Source organism: Strongylocentrotus purpuratus, unplaced genomic scaffold (genome assembly GCF_000002235.5).
Source record: "Strongylocentrotus purpuratus isolate Spur 01 unplaced genomic scaffold, Spur_5.0 spur5_scaffold_7, whole genome shotgun sequence".
Classification (NCBI taxonomy): Eukaryota; Metazoa; Echinodermata; class Echinoidea; order Camarodonta; family Strongylocentrotidae; genus Strongylocentrotus; species Strongylocentrotus purpuratus.
The window spans coordinates 664,405-685,743 of NW_022145613.1; the positions used below are offsets into that span (position 1 = coordinate 664,405).

At 36.0% G+C, this 21,339-nt stretch overlaps 2 protein-coding genes across 2 annotated transcripts; one reads left to right on the forward strand and one right to left on the reverse strand.

Annotated features, from left to right (window-relative positions):
- Positions 1-3,649: 3,649 nt before the first annotated feature.
- Positions 3,650-9,592, reverse strand: LOC575396 (death-associated protein 1). The gene is made up of 3 exons (XM_030974556.1): positions 9,308-9,592; positions 6,648-6,750; positions 3,650-5,775 (listed from the first exon to the last, which is right to left on the reverse strand). Exons 1-3 carry the CDS (start codon positions 9,354-9,356, stop codon positions 5,607-5,609), a joined length of 321 nt encoding a protein of 106 aa, XP_030830416.1. The 5' UTR covers positions 9,357-9,592; the 3' UTR covers positions 3,650-5,606.
- Positions 9,593-13,397: 3,805 nt separating this feature from the next.
- On the forward strand, positions 13,398-19,328 carry LOC577351 (pre-mRNA-splicing factor CWC25 homolog). The gene is made up of 10 exons (XM_030974606.1): positions 13,398-13,591; positions 14,359-14,531; positions 15,105-15,216; positions 15,676-15,761; positions 16,120-16,189; positions 16,633-17,307; positions 17,626-17,762; positions 18,113-18,212; positions 18,669-18,730; positions 19,105-19,328. The coding sequence occupies exons 1-10, from the start codon at positions 13,574-13,576 to the stop codon at positions 19,211-19,213; spliced, it is 1,542 nt and encodes a 513-aa protein (XP_030830466.1). The 5' UTR covers positions 13,398-13,573; the 3' UTR covers positions 19,214-19,328.
- The last annotated feature ends 2,011 nt before the right edge of the window (positions 19,329-21,339 follow it).

The following is a 21,339-nucleotide window of genomic DNA, read 5'->3' on the forward strand; positions in this document are numbered from 1 at the left end:
AAGTAGTAAAACAAACCCGTAACACTGGACACAACATTCAATGGGATGATGCCCATATCATCGAGTTTGAAACGCACTTCTGGTCAAGAATGGTAGAAGAAGCATCTGCATAAAAAGGATGAATCCTTCACTGAATAGGGATTCTTGCTATTATGTTACCTTTCTTCGCTCCAGTGATCTCGAGGTAGCAGACAGCAAGAAATTGTGTAAATAATTTGCTGTTGCCGGGAGTCTTGCATGTTCTTCCTTTCTTCTTTCTTTCTTTCTCTCCCTCTCTCTGTCTCTCTCCTTTTCCTCTATCTTCTTTTTTAAAAACATTATTCTTTCTTTTCTTCTCATTTTTCTGTGTGTGGCATGCGTTACGCGTACGTCTATCAATGTCTTAATATCTACCATAATGGTATTAGATTTACATTTTGATGTTTCCCATTTTCACCTTTGCTAACTGCCCTTTTATTTTGAATCGTGCCCCTTTTCCTTTCTAATAAGGGACCTATCCCCTTTTCACCTCTGATAAATCAATTTCTGATGGATGCCCCGTTTCCGTCCACAAATGCCCATTTCCCATACTCATAAGTGCCCTTTCTCATTTCTGGTGAGTGCCTCTTTCAGGTGTAAGAAGTGCCCCGTTTGAACCTTTGATAATTACTCTTTGTACCTTGACACATGCTCCTTTTCTTTTCTAATAAGTGTCTTTATCCCTTTCGATATGTGTCCACTTAACCTCTCATCATCAGGCACGTAGGCACGGGGGGGGGGGGGCACGGGGGGAACATGCCCCCTAACCTGCTCATCATTAGTCTTGCACCTAATTTAAAGCGACTAAGAGTAATTTCCCCTGAAGCTCGCTCGCTCGCATTTATAGATGATACAATTAAATGTCACTTTAAAACAAATGTTTTTTTCAGTCTTCCGTGATGCTTATAACCCCATCATGATTTGGTTTTTTTCCTCTTTATAAGATGTAATTTTTCGCTCTGCGACCTCACAGATCTTAAATTTTTTTCTCGCTCGCTTTGCTCGCTCGCAAATGAATATTCAGACAATCACACCAAGCCGAAAGTGTGATGCTTAAGCAATATCTTGTATGATAAATAAAGAAAAACAAATATTGAGATCGTCCCTGATAATGGAATCACAATGAAAGGATATATACCAATGTTTAAAAAAATGTATATTTTCGCTTTGAGATTTCGCTTGGTAGGTGCCCTTTTTTGTTGGTGCTTTCCACTTCGGAAATAGCTCCGCCGCCCCTGCTTACACATTAGCGCCAGCTTTAATTTCACGCTTGCGCGCACAGGGGGTGTGTGTGTGTGTGTGTGTGTGTGGGGGGGGGGTCCTCTCTAGCTCTGAAGCTGATTTTTTTTTTTACCTAGATTCGTGCGATTCGGTTAATACTTTTAGAGGGAGTCTGAGGGGTGATGTGCCCCCCTCTGAAGCTGACATTTTTTGGATTTTTGAAACTGGATTCGTGCGTTTTGGTTAATACTTTTTTTGGGAGTCTGATTTGATTTCAAAACACCTGCAGTTAATGCGGGATGGGGTTGCAGCCTCTCTTTCCCCGAAAATTTAAAAATTACCAATATGCATTTGTTATATCTTATCTCGTATATTTTGGTGACAATTAACACTTTTCACAACTTACATAAGCTGAAATTTCCGCTAACTCGCTTCGCTCACTCGCCAAATTATTAAACCAGGAAATAGATATTGGGGCAAGAGGCTTCAGCCCCCACTGATGGAAATGTAAAAAAATTGCGCGCGAGCATAACTTGAAAACGGGGAATGTTGATATCGGACAAGAGATGTGACGTGAGCATGTCCCCTTTCCAAAATAATTGTGCCCGTTTGTAGGTACCAGTACACTATTAAAGTACAGTGCTTCTAATATGACCTTATGTCAGTATTGGTAAGTTTAAATAACGGTCTGCGCGAATTTCGAATTTCCGGCCCCCCCCCCCCTATTGGAAAATCCTGGATCCGCGCCTGAGAAAGTGCCCCTATAATTTTAGGAAGTGCCCCTATAATTTTAGAAAGGGCCTCTATACCTTGTGAAGAGACAGTGTTATACCACACATCAGATCTAGGAGATATATGAAGAGGCACTTTATATTTTGTTCATGTAACAATTATAACACTCTTACATTGACTCTATCACAGCACTTTTGTTTTTTACATTTTCTTCAATTTGGATCATATGAATGAGCATCTTTATGCTTATCCAAAAAATCAAAGATTTTGAATATATTATTAACTAAGCTTTCAGCAAGTGCATTCCAGAAATAAATCCTACCAGGTAACCACTTACTATACCTCCGTCCAGTGTGGCTGGCAAAGGAATATTATTGTCTTGCCAAATGATATAGCAGGGATTCAAACCCCCATACCTTGTGAGTCACAGCCATGAGATTTATCCACTGAACAACACCTCTACATTCAACAAGACTTTCTCGGACCAATTTGGTATTTATCATGTCTCCTGAAAAATAAAATAAATTATTAATAATAGAAAGGAGAAATGTTTCTCTTCCTCTCCCACACACTCTCTCTCCCCCCCCCCCCCCCACTCTCTTCCTGACACCTCCCTCTTTCTAAAGTCAATTCTAAGTTTGGCACAAATGTAAACAAATGCACCAAAAATAAAATTAGATACATATATCCTACAACACATACCAGTTTTGTATCTCAATAGAGTCTTTATTGAAACCATAGAATTGCATTGACAAGCTACAGATTGAACAATTGACAAAACAATGTTTTGAGGATATGATGGCTTTACATGCAATGTACCAACCATCTGGTTTTAATGAGCTACTTGGAGTAATTAAAGCCACACAATGGACAGCTAATATCAAGCTTAATATAAACACAGATTGAATGGAATGTAGAGAGGATTGGAAAAAAAATAAACCGTAAAATACATGAACTATCTAATAAATCAAGGGGGGTGTTTCACAAAGATCCTAAGTTGAACTTATCTCTAAGTTGGACTTAACAATTATGGAAAGCCATTAGTATCCTTGAAAAATATTTTGTACAAGTTATTTTAAAAGGCATAAATTGTTGATTTAAATCATTCATATTTTCTATTATCATGGGAGGTTTCATGTTCTTGATGTGGAATTTATGAAAAGTCTAAAATAATTAAATTTTTGCTTTTGAATACATTTCACTATAAGGCTACAAATGGCTCTTCATAATATTTAAGTCCAACTTAGAGTTAAGTTTGACTTAGAATCTTTGTGAAACACCCCCCAGATCTAATAAATCCAGCTACCGTTGGATTGCTTTAATAAACTCTTCTCTCTCTACATTCTTTTTGTAAGCTATATTGTGAATCAAATTCGCTGCTGGAATAGCCTTTTTAAGGTAGAATATACTCATCTGATAAGTTTTAATAACTCTCAAAGATTGGACTTGCCCTATAAGAAAAATTGTTAATCTATGCCAACGATATAATAACCTCATATTTAGTGGTTATGTGCATCAACATAACACACAGGCAAGAAATTCAAAGTAAAATATAATTGAAATGCCTATCTGTCATTACAGGCGTACTGTATTTTCCAAGCATACAATTTGGTTAGAAATGATTACTACCGGTATGTGACTATTAATCAAAAACAATCATAAAACTGAATACAGAACATTTAATCCCAGAATTTTTTTATTAAATGCTGAAATAAAAATGAGTTTTAATGATTTCAAGTAGGATAATACTAACAGAAGAAAAAAAAATCTTTTTCAAAAGAACTTTATCCTTTTTTAAACATCTCTTTTAAGATTTAAAATCAAGTCTAAAGTTCCATTCTAAATATAAGAATTTAAGGTTTTTTTCCAGATCAGTCTAGATGCCCTTTAACAAAAATTAAGTACTTAACAATAAGGATTAAGGAACAAATAAAGCAACGACCTTTAGTCTTTCTATTGTTTAAAAGGGAAAAGCAAAAAAATACAGTAAGGTACCGTATGAATATATTTACTTTTATTCTAAAATTTCAAAAGCATCTAAATGATTTGGTCAATCGAGATAAAAAAAATCTATAAAATCATAAAATAAACATACATAATTTCCCTTTTTAATTTGAAGTCATCTCAAATTATTTGTTCATCAATTAAGTAACAAGTTTACCATAATTTCTAGTATATGTCAAGTACTATCTTTTGTGTGATTGGCAATGATAGCTGTAGGCTTAATACAATCCATTCATTCAAGGTAGAAATTAGAAAATTACCTGGTAAAGATAATCGTAATACTGGTAGAAATTTAAGAGTAGAGCAACTGGAAATAGACAGAAATATAAGGTAACCACTTTAGCAATATAATATACAATATATTGTGCATTCTGCATTGTATGCTGATAATCATCAAAACATATACTGAACATATGGGACCAGTTTGCCTAAGTTCAAGAACATTATAAAGCCACCACCATACATGTGCAATGCTTTCAAGAAACTAGCTCAGGGCATTTACTTCACAATATGCAGCAGGTGCTTTCATTTTCTTGTTAACCAGGAGTTCGCAAAGAATTCTGTTCAAAATTTAGAGTCATAGATTAAGTCACACATACCATGATAATTTCAAACAAAGTTGAAATAATACCCTTGCTGAATGCCTGACATACTAAACCTTTTAATGACTATGATGATGCTTCTCATCTTACAATTACATCAAAATAATAGATTTCTGTTTAAATCATTACATCTATAAAAGAAATTTACTTCCATTGTTATCAATATTTGAAAACTGGCTTTATATTTTTTCTCTTGAATTGTTTAATTTCATGCTTTCACCTGCTAAATCTAAATGGCTACATTTATTCATTTGTTTTGTTGTTGCCTGTTATCGTGCCATTAAAGAATTAGGAAAAATCATCACAATGTGTTAAATAATAAGTCAATGAATTAAAATTCATGAAAATAGGAAACGATTGCAGATGACTTTCATGAGTTGTCTCTACTTAACATTGTTAGTTTTCTTGAACAGGTCTTTGGATAAGATATCTCTCTTCATCAGGACAGAGCATGCTGTGATCTGTCAATTTGAATTGTGCAAAGTCAAGTCACTACAAGGCTACATTCTTCACAATTCCTGAAATAAAAAACTTAATTGCACTTTAGTAAGTTTTGAATTGCATTCCACATAAAAAGAAAACAAAAGTAATTTTGAAAATAAGGATCAATTTAATCTTAAAATCTATAATCCTCAATTTCTTTTAGTCTATACCCAGTACTACTTATTCATTCTTTCAAAAAGATGTGGAATATCCAACAATAAAACTAACATTATAATTTATTTAAAAACCATCAAATGATTTCAACATATGTGTGTTCCACACTAAACAAAAATATTTAGGTATCTCGAAAATATCTATCAAACTCTGTATTTCAACTTTGATGAACTTTTTGTCTGATATTTCAGCATGATTTCTTTAATTATGCAACCTTCTTTTCTTTTCCAGGCATCATACAAGTAACCTTATTTGGAAACTGCTTTCTGAAATGCCTCTAAACCAAGATTTCTCATCAACTGACTTCATGATGACATGGATCCCAACACAGCCCCGTCTCGTATTTGCACTTATTTTGTTTGGTTTGATTTCCTAGTTCTTCCTTGGTTGTTGTACCACATTGACAGGTTTACTGGCTACGTTCTTCTGATGTGTTGGCACTGGTTTCTCATGGAACGTCTTGATGGCCTCGGGCGGGAAATCCTTGTTACCATGCGAAGGCGCTCCAGATATGAGTACTTTCACATCATTAGTGGGAGGGCTGAGAGAAAAAAAGAAATACAGAGAAACAAGAAATCAAATGCATGCTATCAAGGTATGATATCATGACGAATCAATTACAAGTAGAGGCTAAAGTATAAATACTCTCTACCTTGAGAATTTCAGTATCAATGCAACACAGCTTTATTCACAGTACTACATTATAAAGACAATATCAATCATACCTCAGTCTCGGTCACACAGACGAGACCAACATGAGACCGACAATAAACTGAGTAAAGTTGCAGTTTCTTGGAATAGCCAAGAATCGGTCAGTTTGGTATTGGTTTGGCGGTGTATCTGAGTTATTAGCCTTGTGGTATCCTTCAATATACATGTACAGTATGAGATTATTTTCATTGACATATTTATAATGACAATGTTTGCACTCTGATTAACAGCTGTAACAATCATTTTAGTTCCCTTGATGGCTGTTTGATATTCTTATCCGTCTAAGCATCTGCTTTTGGCTTATCACCAGCTAAGCTCTGCCATACATATTCTATTCAATTTTTTTCATTTTATTTTGTAACTATAAGGTCACTTGTATTACAAATATTACAAATTGACATTTTGTACTGCAAATATTCTAAATTCTTATATAATAACATTGCGACTGCTATACTGTAATGTAATTGAATAATTATGCTTTGAAGCAAAGTTTATGATGTTCTAGTTAAAGGAGTATCATTATAGCATCAACTTCAGATAAGATCATACAATAGATCATGATGCATAGGATTTGATTTAAAGCAACACATATTCTTTGTAGAAGCCAGCCCCATACATTAAAGGGGGGGGGGGGGTGGCGATGTACATATCAAAGAGAGGAATATGAATCAATCAATCCTGACATGATGAGAATTTTCCTACCTTTTTCCAGTTGTTTCCTCGTATTCCTCATCTTCAACGTCAGGTTCCTTAACAGCCTTATCATGATGGACCTTCCCAGGTATCCTCACTCCTCCTACCTTCACTGAAAAACACAAATAACAAACATATTCTTTGATGCTGCTTATAAGTATCGGCTTGCAAGGTGATGTAGATATACAGTAGGCTTACAACTATAAGCTAAAGAAAGATTACCAACAGTCTTTTTCAAGACTACCAACAGTCCCTTTCAAGACTCCCCAATCCTTCCCCCCTCTCTCTCACATGGTGCAACTGTAAGCCTACTGTAAACATATTCTTGTTCCACTGAATGGTTATAACAAACTCATTGTTATAAAACATGTTAATCCCTCTATTTTTTTATTATATTGCTTTTTAGTCCTGATATAGCATGGTTGCAATATAAAGAGGTAATATCCTTGGTCCAAATGTAATTGTTATTGCAAGGTTTTACTGTACTTGGGCCATTCCATGGTAACTCGCGTTACACCTAATGGGTACATTGACACGATAATGTGCCTATATCTTTAGAACTGCTAGGATCTGCAAGATACTTTTTTCAAACATGGACAGGGTAGATATAGAACAACTGAATGAAACAAAAAAGAAAATTGAAGAACAAACATTTTTAGATTCTTGGATTATTGAATTTTGGTAACTCGCGTTACAAAAAAAGGACATGGTCAATTCTATGAGACCCTCTTTTGGCAAAGTCTCCTCATACTAGACAATCTTGACAAAATCTTTCCTACGTTGATAGTAGGTTGAGACTTACTAGCATAAGATCACAATATTAAAGATAAGAAACAATGGACCAGTAAAATGCAGGAAGCAAATATGTCGGTAACTCACGTTACGGTAACTCGCGTTACATTTTGTCCGGAGGCCATTTTCACCCCTATGTAATAGATTAAATATCCCTGGACCCCTTAGAAAAGGCTTAGAATATGGAAATATATTCATCTTTTTCAATTTAGCGAAATTTTCAGGAAAAAATATTACAAGAATCCTGTGTAATCTGCAATAAATTGTTTTTTTTTCATCTACAGTCCCACATGTACGTTTTTGATGATGGTTTGAGATCTTAGGAAATCAACAAAAATGAAAAATAAATTGTATTGAATTTGAAAGGCCCTAATGTTTTATGAACATCCATGGCATAAGGTTAGTGATAAATCAAAAAATTAACATAAGAGGTACATTTCTTTTTTTTGATGTCATGTCCTTCTTCTCATGGAATGGCCCACTTTATTTTTAAGGTTAAAATGCCCTACATTGAGATGCCACCCACATAATTTCAAAATCTATGCATGTGCGAGTCAAGCAAACTGGAACAATTAAGCGTATTCAACATCTCAAAACCTAGATGTGATGTTGGTCAATCTTATGATGGTTTTGTGAAACAAAGCCCAGGTAGATTTGACAGAAAGTTAATTGATTACAATAGTGGATCAGTTTATGTATGCATTATTGTAGAGTCAATGCAGGTTTCCACTTTTTTGTAGATAGTCACTGAATGTATACTTAGTACTGATGAAATTCACACAGGTGTCCTGTCTGTTATGCAGACATTAGTATTCACGATATTGACAGTATCACAAATAATGCAACCTATACATACATTCAACTATTCTTGTGCATGTTCTCTTCCTCCTCTTCATGACACTCTCTAAGCTGCGGGCACCTATCTACACTAATCACTATTGTTGTACTAAAGCATCAACTTGGCAATGCAATATCAGGCATTTTCACTTTATTACCTGTGTAGCAGAAACAACATTGCCAACTCTAATCAGAGGTCAACATTTTTGTAATGTAAATTGCATATATTTTTGGTTATATTCTTGACCAATTTCAGAATCAAGGTGTTTTGCACAAGTAAAAGAAGAGTCCTGCATCTGCAGCGAACTTGGACTTGGAGCTACAAAGTACATAAAGTTTGCAAGGTTTGGCGGATCCATATAGGTCTATGTGCAGGTAAATGGGTGCCAATTAAGGCTTAGTGATATTAATATCATTCATATTTCAATATCACCAAGACACCAGGTAGCATGACAATGACCATGATTGGTGCCATGATGACAACACTTCTAAAATGGCGCACGCACATCAGAGCTACCAAGTGTCACGCATTAGGCGTGACGTCAAACATTTTGAGGGTCTGAAAACGTTCTCACGCACGACGCGCGCTAGATTTAAAAAAAAAAAAAAAACCTTATACGTGTGTTATACCCTCGCAAGCGCACTTGTGCGCCGAATCATGAAAATGTCACGCATTGCTGATCTTTGTTTGAACTTGCCGTTCTGCGACATCCACCCAAAATGTATACAAACTTTCACAATAGAGAGAAGAATGAAGGTAGACTTGAAAATTGGATTGCAGAACTGACTACATTTGCCCAGTAGTCGATAGATCAGGTAATAAGTATATTTATTTGACAAATGATGGGTGAGCTGGGCTGCACCGCCATCGCTTCCCACACCCAGACCCTACCCGAGCCGACCCGAGCCCACATCAACCCAACCCTCGGGCCTCGCCCAGCCTCGAGGCTCGAGGTCACACAATTTGAATAGGTCTACAAGCTGTTTATTTCCTATTCGACATGTTTGTTTCACCATGTTGTAGAATAACAAATTCCTACCTGCAGGAGCATGTCCAGCTTTTAAATCTGGTTTTCCTGGCGATGACATTATGACGAGCTTTCCTTCACAGTCAAGTGTTAGATTAAATTCTTGGAAAATACGGAGCTTCGACAGTCAGTAGTTGCAGTTGCGTGTTGTAAGTTTGTTTTGTCCACGTCGCGAGTATAGGTGAGCGTCGACACATCAGAGAGAACCTTGTCAGGGTGAAATCACTAATAGGCACTTCCGTAGAATAATAAAGTGCCAAAGACACGATACACCTGATCCGTATTTGCCACCAACAATAATATTGATAGGATTCACTGTTTCACAAATGACAAAAATAAGTGAAAAAGATGTTGATAACCAATCAGAAGCAAGGATTTCCGTAGCTTATAACAAAAACACTGTCATTTGTCACTGATGACTAGTTTTGTGAAACGACGCCCCCTGGAGTGACGTTTACCCCAATAAAAAAGAAAGAAATAAAGAAGAAAAAAAAACAGAGACAAACTTAAATGTCATTGCGTAAGAAGAAAAATAAAGATTTTGATAACAATTACTAATTTACTATGGGCCTATATAATAAGTCCCCGAGTGCTGGCACATCACAACTTCTTTATGAAAAACAGAACTTTTACTTTTCTCCCTCTCTTTTCCTCATACGAGGCATTTTATTACTTTATATCATTCAATCACAATTATATACAAACTCAACAGACTGATAAAATGAAATAGGGGAGACAAACAAAAAGTGGAAGGGAAAGAAATGCGTTACATCATGATATTACCCATTACTTTTTCTTGCTTTCTGTTTTGCCAATCAAACATAAAACATAACATCATTTTTGAAACTGAGGCCTTTTACTGGTTACTAGGGCTAATCAGGAATATAGATTTACCATAAATCCCCATGGATACACGGTATCCAATGGCAGTTATTAGAACTCTGATATGTAAAAGTGATGTTAAAACTGAAATTATGGGTAATATATAAAACATTTAACATCTAGGCCGGCTGTTTTTTGCACAGATTTTTAAACCATATTGTGAGCAACACTGAGATAGCTTTTTGTAGACATTGACCAAGTTTTTTTTGTTACGACAATTGAAATAATTTCGGTATAATACAGCTTAAACACACAGTTTTTCAGAATGCCGCTCCAGGGTGTTTCACAAAGATCTTAGTTGAACTTATCTCTAAGTTTGACTTTAAAATTATGAACAGCGATTTGTAGCCTGATAATGAAATATATTAAAAAGCAAATATTCAAGTATTTTAGACTTTTCATAAATTCCACATCAAGAACATGAAATCTCCCTTGATAATAGAAAATATGAATGATTTGCCGGAATCAACATTAATTTCATGCCTTTAAAAACTTTTACAAAATATTTTCAAGGATGCTAACGGCTTTCCATAATTGTTAAGTCCAACTTTATAGAGATAAGTTCAACTTAGGATCTTTGTGAAACAACCCCCAGGTTGCACTTCATAAAAAAGAACTAATTAATTAGCCACCATATAGGATATAGCCTGTGCACCGAACCAAGGCTTTTAGAAGGATCGAAGTACCAATCATATACTACCCATACATGGCGTGCTTAGTAGAACTTAATAAGCATTCTCTGTAAATTAAGCTCTTTGGGAGTATGTTCAAGCGCACGTTTTTATGAATCTCCGTTTTTATGTGTTTACCACTGAGCTGTTCGGTTCGGTTCACCATCGAGATACAATCTTAATTCTTTCCAGTATATCGCCGCCATATTGAAACTAGCGGATAGACCGCCCCCTTAGAGCTATATATAATAAGACCGCCCCATATTGCAAATTCAATGTACCTAGCAGTACGACCGAGACCATATACCAAATCGGACTTTTTTGTTGTTTTTGTATTTTGTTCAAGCAGTCGGCACACTATAGCCTACTTTGCGATGATGAAATATCTTATCACTTTTTATGCTGAGTTTTGTCCCGTTTTGTCTTGAGATGCTAGATCTAGTCGCTATGTCCCTTTTGCAGCCAACCCGGAGCGGGCCAACCTCAAATTCTGTAGAACTTTGCAGGAATTATGAATATGTAATGTATGTCCTATCTCTGAAATTTAAACGTTAGCATGTGTCCTAATATGAACCCGTTTACTTGCTAGACTTCACTGTCAGACATCTACTGAGTGCATGACTGAATGGCTTTTTTCTTCGTTGGTAATAACAAACATAAAATAAGCTGTAAAGGGTACATGAGCAATTGTCTACATCAATAACCCACTTCTTGTAATGGCCAAATCAAACTGATTGAATCTTTGCACAGCATAAAACCATTCGGTACAATGGTCTGAAAATCAAGACTATTACTTATTGGCTCTATAGCTCCTAAGTCGATTCAGGGACAACTATGTTAAAAACATTTTCAAGCCCCCCCCCCCTTTTTTTTTAGGGAAGTTCTAAATTAGTATTTTCTTTCAAATGCCGTTGGAATTTAACCTTTTCATTTTTTGGCCTGCAAATGGGACATAGTACCTTTAAGCTTCTTGGTTTTTGGAATTCTCATCTTGGAGGCAGTTAATTGTAATTTTGAAATTGAAAGGGTTAGGTATACTACTCGGAATAACTGCATTTGAATCCTCCTTTTGAAAGTAATTTCATAATATAGATTATATGCGCCACCCCCCCCCCCCCCCTCCACTCCGGGGTCGGATGGACCGTGTCAGGAATGCCATTTTAGCCCGTTTGGTAATCTTGCACAGTGACATAAATATTCTCTCTTGAAATAGATTGCTGAACCAGCTCTGCTTTTATAAATCAATTGATTTTTTTTTAAAGTCCGTGGTGCTATGTCACTGCAAACTGATACTGAAATTAACAGCCTCCCCCCTTAAAAAAAAAAGAAGATTATGCTCCCCGATACTGTGTTCTATTAGTGCTTACACCTGCATTCTGTATCGTATTTTGCGTAGTAATTATAGGCCTATGTGTAGACCTTTTTCACTGCTGTCTTTTTTAAATAAGCATTGAAACTCTCGCATATAACTATTTTCTTCTTTCATTCATTGTGCAGCTTTGATTATTTGTGCATTGAACGTGCATTTAAATAAAAGACAAACATTATGCATGCCTCTCCGATGAAGGAGCGTCGCTTTCTTTTCAATTTATTAATTGATGCCAATATGCCATGTCAAAAAAGATCTGAGTATTTTGTTAAGTAACAATTCAAACATTCCTGGTGTCAGCAAGTCGGCAGTTAAATAAAGAAATGATAATAATAATAAAACTCACTATCATCTGATATAAATTTTTAAGGGCAATCTTAACAACATCGGATTATAAAAATAATCGTCATCATGTATCACAATCACAAAAGCGTAAAATCAGTAAATCAGCAATTCTTATAAAGTCATTGTCATCAGAAAGTGTTAAACAAAGAGCGAACCAGATGGTAGCACTGAGACAGAGTGGTCTTGTGCCCACAAGTGCCCACATTTCTTTGTATTAAGTGCCCATTTACATTATCATACGTGCCTCTATTCATCTCAGATGAGTGCCCTTTTTCAGGTACAAGAAGTGCCCCTTACCACCTCCTTTTCAAATCTAAGGTGCCTTTTATTTTGACAAGTGCCTATTTTCCTTGGGCCCTGATCCCACTTTTCATCTCTGGTGATCGAGGACCCTATTCAAATTTGAGAGGAGCCCCCTAGTTTGTAATAGATGCCCCTTCTCATCTCTGATGTGCCCCTTTTATGTTGACGCTTGACCCCTTATCCTTTCTGATAAGTGCCATTTTTCGTCTGATGATTGCCCCGTTTCCTTTTTAATAAAAGCGTATTTCCCTCTATTTCCCTCTTTGCTGACGAAAAATGTAAAGGTATACCCCGGGGATACAAAATTAAGGCACCTGCCTAGAAGTGAACCCTAGATGGTCATGTCGTAATTTGAGTTTTTCTTCCACAAGCAATGATCACATTATCTATCACATTTTCATATTATGGTTAGTTCATGCCTACTTTAAAAAAAAATGAAAAATAGGCACATTATTTTGTTTCAACAGAATATACATAAGCATACTCATGTTCGCGGATACCCGGTGCGGATACCCGGCGAGACAGTATTCGCGGATATCAGAGTCGACGATTGGACTGCAACATTTTGAGAACAACGCCGACAGCAACAAGTTCCGGCTTCCTCCTCAAAATCCCCCGAATCCGGTAGATGTGGAATTAATAGATCATCATTTTGTTTCATCAACTCTTTTTCTCCAGGCGTGCTCTAACATCATCGTTGCGTTCAACATGGGTGGTGGAGATTTGGTGAGTTTTTTATGGGCAATAGTTAAGCTTCTACTACGCCGTACACGAATGTGATCAAGTGGGACCGTAGTGTAACTTGACTTGTATATTAGTGTATGATTTCATGATTTGATTTGATGAAGGGAGCCGGGGGGCTAATTTTTTTTTCCCAAACAGGTTTGTCAATGCTAATATTTCCGGTCATCTGATTGGCTGATATATTACGTCACTAGCAATGACGTAACCGTTAGGGTGAGTGATAGGGGTATAGAAATCATGCAGAATCACTTTTCATCAACCCATCGTTGGCTCAATCGGTAAGGTCAGCGTAATGCAATCATAGAGTTGTGGGTTCAAGTCTCAGTTTATTCCGTATTTTTGCCTTTATAAATAGTGGGGCAAAGCAATAAAAAATCAAAGTCTAATTGTTTGTGACCTCTTTCCAAGCTGCTAATGACGTATCAGCCATTGGAGAAGAACGGAAATATAAGAAATTGCAAACCTGTTTGGGAATAAAAATTTCGCCGCCGGGGGGGGGGGGGGGGGGGGGTGTAACTCCGTGAATATTTGTCCTTTATGATATCATCCAACATAAATAGATAAAGAGATAAAATATTGCTTGTAAAATTCTTCAAAAAACAGGTCAGACTAATTCAAACTTTCAGCAGTCTGCTTCTCTGATCAATCTGCTTTCCTAAGAGTTTACCTTCAAGGTTGGATTTCCCTATAAAATTAGGTAGCCAAGTATTCTTTGTTAGTGAGACCAATTCTTGAATTTGTTTGTTTAGAATATGAAGAAATCGTGGCACCCTCAGAGGATGGATAACCAGGAGAAGGTTTGGAAGAAAGAGAATGCAGAGAAGAAAGAACGACAGAGAATGATGGAGCTCAAGAGACAAATGCAGGAAGAGAGAGATCTGGAAGAAATAAAGAAACATGGAGAGAATAGTGGTACTCTCAAGTAAGTTCATTTATTATGTTATTTGTTAATATATTAATAATTCTGAGACATTTTCAAACACCATTTTTTTTTCAGTAACTTAGTATAGTAGGGGATAATATATCTATCACATACCTTTAATTGTTATTTTGACCGGTTGGTCAGTGAAGTAAAATATCATTGCTTACTTTTCAGCCTCTGTATGTTATGAGGACAAGGCTCTACATTAACTGTTTTGGAAGGGGGTCTGGATTGACCTTTTTAGATTCTGTATGTACAAGTTCTATGTAAAAATTTCCAAATTTTGGGAGTCTGGACTCAGGTGTTTGGCACCAATGTGTTCAGGGTCTCTGTTAGTGATGAGCATTTTAGGCATGATACATGTCAAACGAGTTTTTAAAATACTGATACGGGTTGTTTGATTGGAATTTATTACATTTAAATTCATGTGTAGAACCAGGACAAATAGACTTTGGTATTTAGATGCAGTATTTTGCTATAAATGAATGAATTGTACAGCTGTTATCATGTTAAATTGTATACTGTACTCCTGAACAACAAGTGAATTCAATGAAGTATCTGTTTATATTGCAGGAAGAAGAAGGATCGAGTGGACTGGATGTACAACCAACCACAGGTCAATGAAGAAGATTACCTGATGGGCAAGAAGGTTGATAAAGCCATCATGGAACACCAGGAAACAAAGGTAAATACAAACCAAAATTTAGGATACAAAGGACTGGCTTTTTATAATTTATATGATTAGATTGGGAAATGTGTGTCATTCTAGGGTTTAATCCAAAAATTTGGTTAGTGTACAATATCAACCGTCGACTCCGTGTGGAGCGATTGTCACCAAAATCTATGTTAATCCATTGCCTGCCTTAACCAGATAGCTTATGTATTAAAGCCTATGGAAGTGAGAGAATCCATTAGTCAATGGATTAATCATATTTGTTATGAAGAGAGTAACACCACCTTGGTCTGTATGTCTTTGAAACAGTTTGCAAGCAGCATAGATGCAAGATTGTCCAACTTTAGCATTGCCTTCATTTAATCTATTCATCACTTGAACTATTTCACAGCAATGGTCAATATTAAAGGAATATCATCTTTCAGCAGAAATATGTTTTCATCCTTTTGTACACCTGATTTTTGTTTGCAGGCTAAAGTAGCAGCTAGTGGAGGAGCATCAGGTCTGATTGTAGATATGGCGGCTAAAGTGAAAGAGGATCCTCTCTTTGCTATCAAGTAAGTTACCTCATCAATGCTTTAAGTCATCTAACAATGTTAAATCTGAGATGCATGGCCTTGCCTCCACATTACTTAAACCAGCCCCCCCCCCCCCCAATGATGTGTCAATGCAAACCATTTTACATGTAAATGAATGGCAAGTGGGATGAACGAAAAAAAGGTAAAAGATTTTGTCATTTTTAGCAGTTACTATTGAATAAATATGCACTCATACATGCAATTTTGTTTCATATACAGCGAAGAGTCTAATAAATATTGCTCAAAGCACCCATGCATCCACCTTTGTTGTGTAATGCTATTAACTTTTAACAGGATATCTTTTGTTCAACCTCTAATTTCATTTTTATTCTTCTAGAAAACAAGAGATGGGTCACAAGAAAGCTCTGATGAACAACCCAATTAGAATGAAGCAGCTCCAGTTAATGGTAAGTACGCCGGTTGCTGTGATGGACAATTTGTTCAGATTTGATAGAATTGTTTGATTTGAGGGGAAGCATAACATAAAATGAAAATGGACAAAGTTTTCAGGTTTTCAGTCGTAAGCAATATTGCACTACTGTTAGATTAATATTATATTTTTGTACAAGTAGTTTTGTTATATTACATCAGTGTATTACTATTCAGACACCTCCCATTATAATTTTTTTAGTTACCCTATGGTAAATTATAGTATGAAATTTGAGCTACCAAGTAGATAAAATATAACGCAAAATACTTGCAAGTTTCCTTATCTTACAAATTCTAGTTTTGATTTGTCACGATGTTTATTTAAGATTAATTAGTCTGCTAAATCTGCTTTAATAAGTTTATCATGAAAATATATATTTTTTTAAATGAGGATCATGATTTTTTTCTTTCTTATTTCTAGTTAAAAGCACAGGTGGCAGCCAAAGAAAAGTCCAAGAAAAGTAAGAAGAGCAAGGAAGGAAAGAAACATAAAAAATCAAGAAGAAAATCGTCCAGCGATAGTGAAAGTGAGAGTGAGAGTGATACCGGTACTTCAAAACATGACAGAAGAGACAGAAGAGACAAGAAGAAAAAGATGGAAAGAAGGAGAGACTCCAGTGAATCATCAGATGAAGAGCAGAGGAGAGTCAGAAGGAAGGAATCAAGGAGGAGCAAAGATAGGAGACAAATAAATGATAGTGATTCAGAACAGGAAAGAAGGAAAGATAGAAGAAAGAAAGAAAAAAGAAATCAGGAAAGGAGAAACATTAGTGATAGTGATTCAGAACATGAACGGAGGAAAGATACTAGGAAGAAGGAAAGGAAGAACAAAGATAGGAGAGACTTTCATGGTAGTGATTCAGAACAGGATAGGAGAAGAGATAGCAAGAAAGATGAGAAGAAGAGGAGAGAGAGGAGAGATGGTAGTGATGACTCGGAGGATGAAAGGAAGAGAGATAGCAGGAGAGATGAGAAGAAGAGGAGACAGAGGAGAGATCGTAGTGCTGATTCAGAGGATGAAAGGATGAGGAAGAACTCTTCATCCCATCATGCTGAACAGAAGAAGAAAAAGATACCTCCTGGCTATGGACTCATTGTAAGTACTCAGACGAATGGTTTAACCCAAACTCTTACGTTTTCACACCTTGCATGTACAGTAGCTAAAGCTCCAGAAAAAGTTCAGAACATCTGTTGTGAAATATGTGCTTTGATAAAGAAAGCACATTCTGAATAATGAGACCAGAGAGTCCTTACTGTACTAATATCTGGTTTACTTTCCAAATGATAATGTGTTGATGCATTAATGAAAGGAAAATAGATGCGTTGCCAGCTTTTGAAGGACAAAGTCGCTTACTGGTCCATTTAAGAGTATCCCTTTGCTTTATACATTGAATGGAATCTTCTTTTTCTTCAGGGAGGGCACAAAGCACCAAGAAGGCACAGAGAGAGTAGCAGTGAGAGTGATCATACCCCTAACAAACATCTCAGACATGATGATAGGAACAGAGATAGAAGAAGGTCAAGGTCACCTGTCAAGCAACGGAAATCAAAGTAAGCCAAAAAGTTCTTGTGTTGCTCATTGTTCTTAATGCCTAATGTTAAGAATTCATTGAACCTTTTAATGATGTGGTAATATATATCATTATTCATGTAGAAATATTGCAAACAGTTATTTAGAAAATATAAAGGTTCCCAATTATCAAGCAATTTACTTATGCCTGTTCAGTGTTGCCATTTGTTTTCTATGATTTATGTTTAGAATGATTTCTATGATCTATTTTAAAAAAAATGGAATGCAGAGAGCAACTGGCTTTTAGATATTGTAAATTAAGATGTGGTTGAACTTTCTAGGTTAAGCAAAGTGGTACCAATTCATACATTATTACATTGTGTTTTGGCAGGAAAATGGATGCTGAAGAGTTGGAACGTCGCAGAGCAGAAATGATGGACAATGCTAAGTGGAGAGATGAACAAAGAAAAGACAGGGTGTCGAGATACAATGTAAGTGTAACATCATCCCTATAACTCTACCATCCCATGCCCATATATAGTAATTGGAATACTCACAATAACAGGCCTGATAATTCCTGATTTATTTATTTTTCCCCGATTTTTTTCTTCTTTTTTTCTTCCCAATTTTCCCCTTATTTTCTCTATTCTTCCCTTTTTGTTCCTATATTTTCCCAATTTTTTACCAATTTTCTTACTCTTAAGGGGGGGGGGGGAATGTTGTTAGATGCCATTCCCCCCAGAATGCTCTCTTCTTTTTTTTTAAATCAAGGGGGGGGGGGGCATGGTTTTTGTAGTGCTCACAATCAACCCTGTAATAACCATACCCTTAGATCTTGCTCATCTCGTATGTAAAGATATGTTAGTTATGTTCTTGAAATCCAATGCTTTAAATTATGGATTAAGATTAATTTATTTCTTGCCAAACTTTTTGATATATTTTTACAGGCTGAAGAGAAAGAAGAGACAGAAATGGAGACAAAGAAGACAAAAGAAGCCAAGTTTCTTGAGTAAGTATATTTCGAATGATTTGTATTCATTGTAATTTTAGGACGTAGTCCTTTGGTTTTTAAGGTGTATTAGGAAATGTGTACATGTGTATGAAAGTGCAGATATGTATAAAATTCATTGTACAGTTTACTTATATGTGACAAATAATGTACAGTTGTATGACTGTGTAGTCTCAGATCAGATAATGGGGATGAAAATCTAATCGTTGAAATGACCTTGTTTTTCCTTGTTTGAGTTTTAAGCACATTTAAGGAATTGATCTTAATCCTAAGCCTTTGTTTGAAGAAAAAAAGGTCACTTGTGTAGAGGACATATTGTAAAGTATATCCGTTATAATCATGACTAATTTCAAGTTATTTTGTTGTATTTTCAGGAAGATGCGGTTACCAAGCAACAGTTCCGTTGAGGATCAGATAAAGAGGAATGTTTTCAGTATCCAGCGAACCAATGCAGCCCTGGATAAGAACTTTGCAAGAAGATAACAAGGTTGCTGTCTTGCCTCTTCATGGCTAACAGTCATGTCAAAAAGATATTTTAAAGGCCCACTGCACTACTTGTAGCTACTTGCGCTCTCTATATAACAAACAATGCCTAATCATGGCCATTGGTCCCCCATGATCCTCTTTTTCTTATGTTAATTGAGAGCTGAGTTGATGAGATAACCACCTGTCCAGTGACCTTACAGGGTGCTCTAATCCCTCCTGTAAACTAGTACAGATAAGCTTTAATAGTTCCTCATTTGAGATGCCTTTGGATTTCAGATGATAGATGAGGCTTCAACTCCTTCCATATTACTTCACTTTGACCATCAGTCGAGACGGCCTGTAACATCATCATCTTAACTTGGTTTTGCTTGTATGCTATCTCGAACCCTGCTTCTATGGACATTTCTGTTTCAAATCCAGGAGCCACGTAGGGATGATCTGTTTCCTTTGGGGCTTTCTCAGTCAGGAATATGGCAATTTTCCCAGTTTGTACCAGAACATTGACACTGCTTGATTTACAGGACTTGTCTTTAACAACATTATTTGCTCAATTGTAAAGGAGTAATTCTATGAATTGCTGGCTGTTTGTGTAATGAATATAGTACAAGTTTGTTTTTTTACCCAAATGTGACATTGGTGTACCCAGTTTCTGAGCTATGCTGACATTTAAGTTTATTGAAATGAAAACCGTGAGAGTATGATTCAATAAGTAGAGGGAACTGGGAAGGAATAGCGATGGTGGTCTTTTGATATTCTGATGAAAATGTTTCCGACTTCACTTTAAGGTACACCCTAAAAAAAGCATATTCCAGAGCAGACAGGTTTCTTTCAGCAACAACAACAAATATTTTATTCCTCACGCATCTTGTTTGTCTATTTTCCTTTCTTTCTCTTCACCTTCATGTTACTTCTACTACAGTAATCTCTCCTTCTTTCTAATCTAGGAGTAAACTTCTCTTCTTTTACTTGTTTATATGAAATGTTATACCTGACCTTGTAAGATAATGGTATGAAAGCATACCTGCCAACTGTTTGGAATATTCAGATTTTTCAAAATCCTGAATGACCCAAACAAAATTTTAATAGCCAAATTTGGCTTGTTTTACCATGTGCCACGATTTGAGAGTTTTTGAATGGCTGCAAGATCAACAGTGAATTTGTATTCGCTGTTTTGTGCAGATTTACCACGAATTGCCAGTTACACATGGTAAGGCCATGCAATCGCCTGGTACAGATTTTTTATTTAGTCAATCCATCAAATCCTGTTCACTTGTTTACACATGACATAGTAAAATGCAGAGACGAGAAATAAAACCTTGTATTTGGAATTTGTAGATAAATAGTAAGTGGGTGAAAGACAAAGTGCATCCAAAAAAGCCCACCCCCCCCCCCCCCCCCCACAAAAAAAATGGCAATCAAACTTATCTGTCTGTTATAAGACAAAGACAAAGTTATTAGCACTAAAGATTAATTTATGATATCAGTAGAATGCTGAAATCTTTTTTTACCTACAGCTATTGTGATATCATAAGTTGTGCATGTTAAGGCAAAAGTCTATTTTTGTAATTTCATTTGCACTGTATACATTGTACAATTTTGTTTTATGTACATTCCATGTTGAAGTGAATAAATGACTTTTTGCTAAATGAGACAAAATTTATTTTGAATGTTGTATTGTAACTTGCTAAATGGTTCTTTTTGAGTAAATATGAAAGTTCAGCAATCAAACAAGTTCATCGCATTGAATTTTTAAAGCATTGTAAACTACTATTCGATTATGACAATTGTTATCAGAATTGCTCCATTTGTGAAACACCAGCGTAACTACAAATGTGCATGTCTGTTCTATCATTAAAGGGATTGGGTACCAGAATCTTTGCCTCGGATTCTAAACAAAATCCTGGATTTAGCTCATGCTGCAATCATAATTACAAAAGACTTTTACAATCCGATCGCCTGTCTGATTATCAAGATATCAATATTTTTGATTGGAATTAGAAATGTCAAAAACTGCTTGCCAAATGGTTTTGAACAGTTCGTTATAACACTTCAGTCTATTGGGGAAAATGAATATGGTAAAACCGGCCACTCAAAATTGTTTGCTTTTTTGAAGGACTTCATGA

Excerpts from the sequence above, each read along its gene's own strand:
- LOC575396 (XM_030974556.1), bottom strand. The coding sequence starts at position 9,356 with ATGTCATCGCCAGGAAAACCAGATTTAAAAGCTGGACATGCTCCTGCA. Across the intron at positions 6,751-9,307 it reads AGCTGGACATGCTCCTGCAG|TGAAGGTAGGAGGAGTGAGG; the intron begins GTAGGAATTTGT and ends TGTGTTTTTCAG. Across the intron at positions 5,776-6,647 it reads GAGGAAACAACTGGAAAAAG|CCCTCCCACTAATGATGTGA; the intron begins GTAGGAAAATTC and ends TTTTTCTCTCAG.
- LOC577351 (XM_030974606.1), top strand. Across the intron at positions 14,532-15,104 it reads GAGAATAGTGGTACTCTCAA|GAAGAAGAAGGATCGAGTGG; the intron begins GTAAGTTCATTT and ends TTTATATTGCAG. Across the intron at positions 17,763-18,112 it reads GTCAAGCAACGGAAATCAAA|GAAAATGGATGCTGAAGAGT; the intron begins GTAAGCCAAAAA and ends GTGTTTTGGCAG.